We start from the raw sequence: 8,972 nt of genomic DNA, 5'->3' as shown, positions 1-8,972 counted from the left end.
GTCGTTGACATTGATTCGCCCAAACACGCTGTTTACAACGCACAGGATAGTGGAGTTGATCGCTCCAGCAGTTCCATCTCCTCCAGCGAGTCTCCACGTGATCAGCAGAGGTTCGGACACATGGTCTTGCCCATGGAAACCGACAGCGTTGAGGAGATGCAGAACATGGACATCATTTACGGTAAGTTACTCTTACTAAAGATCACCTCCTGGTAATCATTTATCACTTTAAGAGCTGATTTGCTGCTGAAATTGTGTCAACTTCGTTTCTTCTGCTAAACATGTAGATTGCGGCTGCTGCTGTTCACTCGAGCCTAATATAGTTAACTTATTGCAATATTCGTGTTATCTTTTCCCCGTTTATTCGTGATGGCGGTAGACTCAAACAACCTTTATATACTTACTTGGATCTTCTTAACATTATAACATTAAGCCATGTGTCTCGTGTTTTTTTTTTTAAGCCTAATATTGTGCTTGAGATTTGACGTAGTAACGATTTTTTCTAGGAACTGCATTTCTCCTAAAATGTCTATAGACAAAAATTTACTGTAAATAAAAAATTAGCAATCATTTTTGAAGGTGACACACTCTATTTGTCAACCCGCCCCACCTAAGCTAAACAATTTTATCACCTCTTTCTTTCATGCGAAGTTCAAGGTCAGCCACCAGGGAGGTCCGGCATCCGTTCCGCCATCCATTCGGTCTTCCACATGAGGAAGTCGGAGAGTCGGGAGCAAATGTTGCCTCGTTCCTGAAGACCTCCGCCGCGGAACGCCTCGTTTTGTTTCCTTTCCTTGGGGAGCATGCATTTTCCATTTATCATCATACCATCAATTAATAGTTTAGCGATCCTGTAGTGTAGTGTAGTGTCTTTTTTTCCACTAATAAACATAGCTTTATGTGTAAATGAATAGCTTGTGTAACTTCACATTTCTTTCCAGCGGAAGATTTCGGCTCTTTAGAGCAGGCGGATTCCAAATATATTACACGTACCGGTAGCTACTTTGTTCTGGACGCACACTTTATAGTTTGGTGGTGAACCGTATAGTGTTTTAAAATGATAGGTTTAAGGTCGCATTCTGAAAATAATTTCGATTTGGCCTCCACGCACTTAATATCTTGGGAATGCAACACTATAGGTGCCGCTACCTATTTAAGAGGTGGTTATAATTACAGCGTTTTTTTAGAGTGCTGTATTTTAGGTGTGCCATGGTTAATTGAAAAGTTTACGTTCTACATATTTTATTTATTTAAGTCATTTGGGTGATCTATAATGAAACATTTGTTACACGTTATTCTTGCAAATTTAAAATAATTACTTGACAGTCGTTAACGAAACAATGGGACTCTAATCTGACTGGTGACCGCAGACTAGTTGTGTGGGCTACCGACGTGTGAAGAAAAACTAGTTGGATAAATATGAAGTATTCAAAACAACAGACATTCTAATTAAAAATTCGTTTAAAAAAGAAACTTCTTTTCGTTTAAAGACTGTCGCAAGTTGTTCGTCACAATGCTGCCGAGACACTCGATCTTCAAAAACAACGTTCCAAATCTCTATTGTAAGCGCATGACTTCCACTTACTTTAAAAACGAGTTGCTTTTCGCTTCGTTAAGCCCAGTTTATTGTAGTAAGGCTAAGCAGTAAGCACCCAAAGTTTTTGCTTTGTGACATTTCTCCAAAATGCGAGACGATATTTTGTTTTGCATTTATTAAGAAATGAAAATATAGCATACCATACGTTAAAACATATCTCACTCCACAACTAAACTCAGCATATAACCAACGCCGTGCTTTGGTGGGTCTTGCTATTTTGGTGAACGGAGCCTAACTCTGCTGGGAGAACGATGATCAATTTATTTGCCGGCTAGATTGTATTGCTCTTAAGTGAACGGACTAACTTAAAGTGTGTTGAAGTGTTAGCTTATGAATGTCTTAATGTTTGCGTTAGACGACAAATGTGGGAAATTGTTAGGACAAGTTTAGGAAATGTAATGCAGCTTAAAAATGAATTGCAAAGCCAATTTTGTATCATTTTTAGTTAATGATTAACTAACATTATGATTACCTAGAAACGTCACGCCGATGTCGATTTGCTTGACCTTTGTGGGTTTGCAATTCATAAAGTTTAGGAAATGTTGGAGGTTTTAGGCAAACATGCCTTAGAATTGAATCTGTTCTAAAGAGCTAGGTTCGTTTTATGGAGTTTAAAGGTTATTGTGAGCTAAATTGTGCTGTTAATTTAAGCTGTCCTCATACTTTAAAACATTGTTAATATACAGCAAATGTAATGTGGGAATTTAGCAGGCATTTGGTTTAAAACGTAAGCCTAGATGTGACTTTTGTTATGTTCACACTTGTATGGTTAGAATGAAAGTCCAATTGCATGTGAAATGTTGCCCCTACGTGGTTTTTATAGAATACGTTAGGTTTTATAAGGTAAATAGGCGGATTGTAGATTTTCGGCGGCAAACACACTGGTTCAAGAGAAATGGGCATTAAGGTCAATTGATTGATTGAAAACCATAACACCGCTGCATTTGGAACCGTTTTTTATTAATTTTGTGAAAGTTTTGCGAAAATAACATGTTAAAACATAACGTCTATGCTCAAGTGGGAAAATTAAAACGGGTTAAAAACCGTAAATCCAATTGTTTCTGTTTTTTACTTGTTGCAATCTACATAGTATGCAACATCAGGTTTCGTTAGGAGTCATGGAGAACTGAAAAAGGTGTCGGGACTATACGATCACTTTGACGGTACAAAAGGGGCCCCTTAATACAAAAGGTTAAAAATATAACTTTTGTACATGTTTCAACATCCTAAAAGTTTCGTTTAGGCGTAAATTTTGTTCTGTCGATTCAAATCCAGTTTGCTTTTAGACAGAGGTTGTTCAGTATTCGACCTTCATTAATTAAATAAAAAGACGAGTGCATTTTTGAACGACATGAAGGTCATCCTTGCTGGATTTTCAAAGACGGGGACCAAGACCCTAAACGTAGCGCTTACCCAGCTCGGCATGAAGGTCTACGACGCCATTGACCATTTTTATTACGCCGGGCGAGAGTGGACTGCAGTAATGCAAGATACCGGGTCAGCCGACGCCCTGAAGAAGATTTATGAAGATGTGGATGCGGTCTGCGATGTTCCGGCTTGTTACTACTGGGACGAACTGCTCAGGATTTTTCCAGATGCCAAGGTACTGAGAACTATAGACTTGAACAAGGCAAACAATCCAGTGGTCCAGTTCAGAGATCACTAAACCTATGTTTTATAAAGCGCCGACTATTGCCCGGGATTTGAAGATTGCGAGCTGGATTTAAAATATTAGGTTGTTTTTTATTCGTTTTTTACTTGAATATAATTAAACGAATGAGTTCCTGAAATTGTCGTTTAGATTAAAATCGACCTTTAGCTTAAATTTATAATTTTGTAAAAAAAGTATTTCGTTGCATTAATAATTGTATTCTGAGTTCATTTAGGAATTATACAAGGGACCAGACGATCAATCACACTTAGTCCCCAGCTTAAAAACTGCTAAATTTGGGGTACGATTATTTTCTACTCACATTATCTGTGAATGAATACGATGTTTTTAAAATCGATTTTGAATTTAATTTCAATTCTAGTTTTGAATTTAGTTAAGTTTCTAGATTTCGTGATTTTGTCAACTTATGGCTTATCATTTGAAAAGATGGAAAAAGCAAGCTGTGCAGATCTGCCAAAAACGTTGTAACGTTCCGTACGAACATGGGTAGGCTATTTGTCGGTAAACAATCGGTGATATTGCCATTCGCCCTGCACACAGAAATTGACGAATCGACAGATTTAAAAAAATTCTAATGCTTCGAAACACTCAAACTTGCACATTGTATTTCAGGCAATAACATGGTAAATATTGCCTTAACATGGTAAATATTGCCTTTAGGAATATGTTTATGGAAAGTGCTTAAATCAAAGCGCATCCCGCACGTGTATTGGTCCATATTCTTGCAGTCGGATTTATGTTGCTACTACATATGCCTCCGCAAACCCACATCGAAACTTCACATCTCGCTAAAACCGCAAGCGCGCGATTCGGCGATGTCCTACCAAACTAGTTTTAGACCCACCCAAAACCGCAAAAATACACCCCGACACGGTCTACCTGGTTTTTGACCACGGTCTCCCTAAACAGACTCTGAACTGCACGTTCAAGTTATTAGTGAACGCTAAATGCCCACATTTAGTTATTCTGGTGATGCGAAAAATAAGATCTCGATTGCCATCTTGCTAAACCTTACTTAGGTGGATACTTCGACAACATGCGTCGATTGCCACATTTTACCTGTTTCATTGATGAAACGCCATCGAGAAATTACTTAGATTCTGTCTTAATTTTTTTCGACGTTTGAAATGTTAATAATATACTGTAAATATTTGCGCACAATTTGTACATTTTTTGTTTTTAACCCATTTTAGTTAGATAAAGGCATTGGCTGTTGTAGCAAGCATGGTCTAAATTTCTAAAACCTTTAACGTTTTTATGTTTTGAATTTTAATTTACATGTAGCCTTTCTGATGCGTTTTGTAATGACAATTTTAGCTGTAGCCTATATTTGACACTGCAATTTAATTAAAATATATTGAAGCGCCTTAAATATAGCAAAATCAACGATTTTGTCGCTTTTTCACCTTTTTTAATAGGAGGTAGCCTACTCTAAATCCTTAAAAATATAGTTTTTCTACTATTGACTATGTTTTAGCCCAAAGTCTCTTTGAGTGCCATTGCATGTTTTCTTATCATCAAAGGTATAACGGCCCTAATTAATGACAATTTTTCTAACTTTTACATAAACGATAAACGTCATCCCCCGTTTAAACTATTTTTTATCCATATTTTATATATGACAACAGGCTAGCAACAAGGGAGTTCAATTTTTTTTTCTTTTTTGCGCGAATATAATGTTTTTGCAATATTGCCGTTGTATTGTGTGTCGTCACATTTGAAACAAGATAACGCAAAATTTAAATCAATGTGTCGAGCACGAGCAATTCATTGTGTGCCCAATGTGAAAAGCCTGAATTCACAGTATAGTGCCAATTCAACCAATTAAACTCAATTTTGTTCGCGATTTGCGCCACCGACAACTATCTTTACTATCTTCAAGTTGTCTTAGTGATATTTAATTGAAAATGCCGAATTGCTTTTCGTAGGGGGGGCGAGAGGCATAGGAAAATTACCAAAGGGGGGCGCGGCTAAAAAAAGGTTAAGAACCACTGCCATAGGCCATGTATAATTTGCCAGCAATAAGCCTAAGAATTGCTATTAAAAAACATTGACCCGCAAGATAAAAAAAATATTGTTTTGGGCTCGCGATGAAAAGAAGTTGGACCACGCTGCCGTAGGCTATTTTACATCTTTGTTTTGCTCCAGGTTATTCTCATGCTTCGAGACGACGAGGATCAATGGGAGAGAAGCCTGCAAAAGCAATTGAAAGTTAACGAAAACTTGCCGCTTGTTATTTGGTACTCCTATCTCGGGCGCCGTTTTAGCCGCTTCATGGAAGTCATGGGTGAGACGTTACAAGGCTGACATTTTCTCTTAACGTAGTGAACAACCTTTGGTGCTTGATTTGCAGGTGTGGCAATATTCTCGAATGTTGTACGCTCGAATTTCAAGCTTTCAGCGTCGAAGGCGAAGTCGATATATCGAAGACATAATTCGTATGTGCTGCAGGTAAAGGCCCGTGTACACTACAGCTGCACTGAGCTGAGCAAAGCGTAATTTGCATTCAAATTATATTGTGGCGAGCCTTTCACGCTTTGCTAAACTCAAGCTCGGTGCAGCAGCTGCAGCAAGCTTAAAGTTACGCTTTGCTAAACTCAAGCCCGGTGCAGCAGCTGCAGCAAGCTTAAAGTTACGCTTTGCTAAACTCAAGCCCGGTGCAGCTGAAAAAAAAACGCTTAGGAGCGATTTTCACGCTTTGCTAAACTCAAGCCCAGTGCAGCTATAGAAACACGTTACGTTTTGGGGCGATTTTTACGCCCAGCGCAGCTCACTGCAGCTGTAGTGAAAATAATTTCATGCCCACTGCAGCTCAGCTCCGCTCAGTGCAGCTGTAGTGTAAACGGGCCTTAAAAACAAGTCAGTTTTAAAGTCAGTTTAGAGTCCCGGTAAAGCATTTAAAAATTTGCGAATCCCACTCATGAACATTTACAAAATCATCAGAGTTGCCCAGGACATTCATTGTAATTTGTGTAAAAACTTGGATCAATGCAGTATTCTTTTTACCAAATAGATGTAGGCCAGTCGTTTGAACACAGTCACTTGGTTATTAAAACATTATTAAATTCCGAGAAAGCAATACTGTAAATAAAACTTGTCTTATTTTGTAAGCTTCCACTTTTGTTAAGCATAAACACGTTTCTTCATTAGTTTATTCTCATGTTATTGAATTGGCCAACTAGACTTTACAAGTACCAGAGACCCCAAAATTGTGAGCTAAAGCTTAGCGTACTATTTTAGGTTAGCAACGAAATTGCGTTTACTTGCTGTTAACTAACTTTTCGGATTCTATGTCTAATGTAACGTCATAAACGGAATGCTGGCCTAAATAAAGAAAATAAAAAGAGAGAAACGTTCACAATCGGTACTCTTGGCAGCCTTTTACATTTTTGGGGAATTTTACGAAGAGCCACAAAAACATTACGGCGAGCCGCATTTGTGGAATCTTAATACAAATATATATTCGCCTATTCCTGTTCAGATTGGGCTTGATTGAAATCGACTAACAATATCGTAATTGTTATAGCAAAGGTTTTTGTAACAAAACGTAGCATAATTATTTCAACGTACTTTGATAAAATTTGAGACAATTTTCGGGCTAATTTTGTTGTAAAATAGGTAGGCCTATACATTTTTTGCAATTTTTATCAAAAAAGTTGCATAAATAGGTAGATCCTCTCGCGTTTAAAGCCATACGCATGGTCAAAAGGTACGTCGGTACAGCGACTCTTCAGCTCTACCGAGTGGTAGATATATACGCCAAACCATAATCATGTTGTTTTCTATTAAGTGCGCAATATTCTTGTGCCCGCTTATAACCTTAGTACTTACTCTCTTTGAGAGAGACCGCCTTATAGTCTTTCGGCCAGGCCAGGGCAACGTTTTCTGCTCTCCTTGCTGCCACTCTCCTCTGTGAACTTCGGTGATGAAATAACCTAAAAAAGCTCACCGTACAATCAGTTGTAGGCATTACCTCAATGATACCTTACACGTTCGTAAGATTGTATAGTTAAACTTTAGAAATTACGTCAAAATATAAAACTGTATTGAAAAGTTTTACGATATAGCACAATGAGTTTACGACATTCCTTTTTTTATTACATAGAAACATTTTTATTAAATAGCAACACATTTGCTTTTCCTGTGTAACCAAATTAACGGTCTAGGATGTCGATACTAGTAAACTATTATGTTCTTCCTTACAAGACCGCGCCGAAAGACAAGCTTCTGGTGTACAACGTGAAAGAGGGATGGGCGCCGCTCTGCAAGTTCCTCCAAATCGACAGGCCGAAAATTCCCTTTCCGCACAAAAACGCAGCCGGCGACCTGTGGAATGTTTGGATGGCCGAGCACCCAGCCTTTTTCCAAATGGCGCGCGAAATGATTGTTTTCTTTGCACTGCTTGTTGTGCTTCTAGCCTTGTGTGTTTACTGGCAGTTTCCAACGATCGTGTATGGCGCCCAACAAGTGTTCGCGTGGCTTCGAAACTAGGTTCCATCGTTTAAGCCAAGTCCCTAATACAAGTGTATAACTAATATGCTGTAACTGCTGCTATAGGCATTATTTCATTTGTAATTGATTCCAATTGTGGTTTTCGATTTAATGTCTGACAATTTATACAAGTGTGTAACGTTTATAAAGAAGTCGTAAAGCGCGGGCATTTATCAGTTTATACTATCAGTCCCTACATTCGAAGCCAACAAGACCACACTCTTGATTGTAAAAAGGGAATAACATATGGTGGAATATGTTTCAATCACGTATTGTGGGGTGGATGAGTTATATGACACCCCTGTAGCGACTCTCTACATCTGTCTTGCGGTTACTTTGTCTGACCTACTATATTCCTGTTATATTCCACATATCGCCTACCTCGCGTATCTACTTACATGCTTCTGTATCTAACGTCTTAGACAGAGACCGCACCGTCTCTCGCCTATAGGCCAGAACATACAACCCTGGTCTTATTTCCCTAATACTCAGCGACATTCTGATATGGAATAAGTTAAACAAGCTAGCAGTACAATTTAGTAGTCGGCAATACAAAAGATGCCCTAGACCACCATGAGTGGATACTGGGTATTTCGGTGGCGGTGGGCCTCGGGTTGTTTTAACCAATATGCACCCCTGCTTTATAGGGAACCTGCGAAACACAGACTTCTCGTGCCGGCTTATTGAAAAGTATTCATGGGGTTGTATTGATATAATTTATACAACATAAAAGAGCTTGCCAGAATGCTTTTTCGCTTTTTCGTGATTTTGCCTGGAAAGAAATGAACATTAATTAACTCTAATCCAAAGTTTAGAGGATTGCAAGAGTTAATCCTGAAGCATTTAAAAAAGCTGAATGTGTATATTTATCGAATGTTCTGGTTGTTTTACTTTCACTGTCAGTAATGAAATTAATTTGATATGTGAAAATATATTTGACAAAAGCCTAAAAAAAATGGTACTATCACAGAATTTGTTTTTTTCTTCAGTAAGACATTAATAACGGCTTACCGATAGTGATCAACGTTTTTCTCCATCTGTGTAAACACCCAAAATACAGCTTAAATAAACTAAAGATTTGCTTAAAACATCGTTGTTTGTTAAAGTCAAACAAAAATACCATTTTTAGATTATCATAAGCGAAACGCAATGCATTTTGTTAATCCCAAGATACACTTGAGGTTACGACGCTATCAAAACCGTGCAACTGCA

General features: G+C 38.2%; 1 protein-coding gene across 1 annotated transcript; it reads left to right on the top strand.

The window, feature by feature from the left end:
- Positions 1 to 2,948: 2,948 nt before the first annotated feature.
- LOC146137755 (uncharacterized) lies at positions 2,949 to 7,760 on the top strand. The gene is made up of 4 exons (XM_083394428.1): positions 2,949 to 3,200; positions 5,418 to 5,556; positions 5,623 to 5,720; positions 7,476 to 7,760. Exons 1-4 carry the CDS (start codon positions 2,949 to 2,951, stop codon positions 7,758 to 7,760), a joined length of 774 nt encoding a protein of 257 aa, XP_083250554.1.
- The last annotated feature ends 1,212 nt before the right edge of the window (positions 7,761 to 8,972 follow it).

Source organism: Ascidiella aspersa, chromosome 7 (genome assembly GCF_963924565.1).
Source record: "Ascidiella aspersa chromosome 7, kaAscAspe10.2, whole genome shotgun sequence".
Classification (NCBI taxonomy): Eukaryota; Metazoa; Chordata; class Ascidiacea; order Phlebobranchia; family Ascidiidae; genus Ascidiella; species Ascidiella aspersa.
Note: the sequence above shows the minus strand (reverse complement) of the source record. Positions and strands in the feature narration are given on the sequence as shown.

Excerpts from the sequence above, each read along its gene's own strand:
- LOC146137755 (XM_083394428.1), top strand. The coding sequence starts at position 2,949 with ATGAAGGTCATCCTTGCTGGATTTTCAAAGACGGGGACCAAGACCCTA. Across the intron at positions 3,201-5,417 it reads GGATTTTTCCAGATGCCAAG|GTTATTCTCATGCTTCGAGA; the intron begins GTACTGAGAACT and ends GTTTTGCTCCAG. Across the intron at positions 5,721-7,475 it reads ATAATTCGTATGTGCTGCAG|ACCGCGCCGAAAGACAAGCT; the intron begins GTAAAGGCCCGT and ends CTTCCTTACAAG.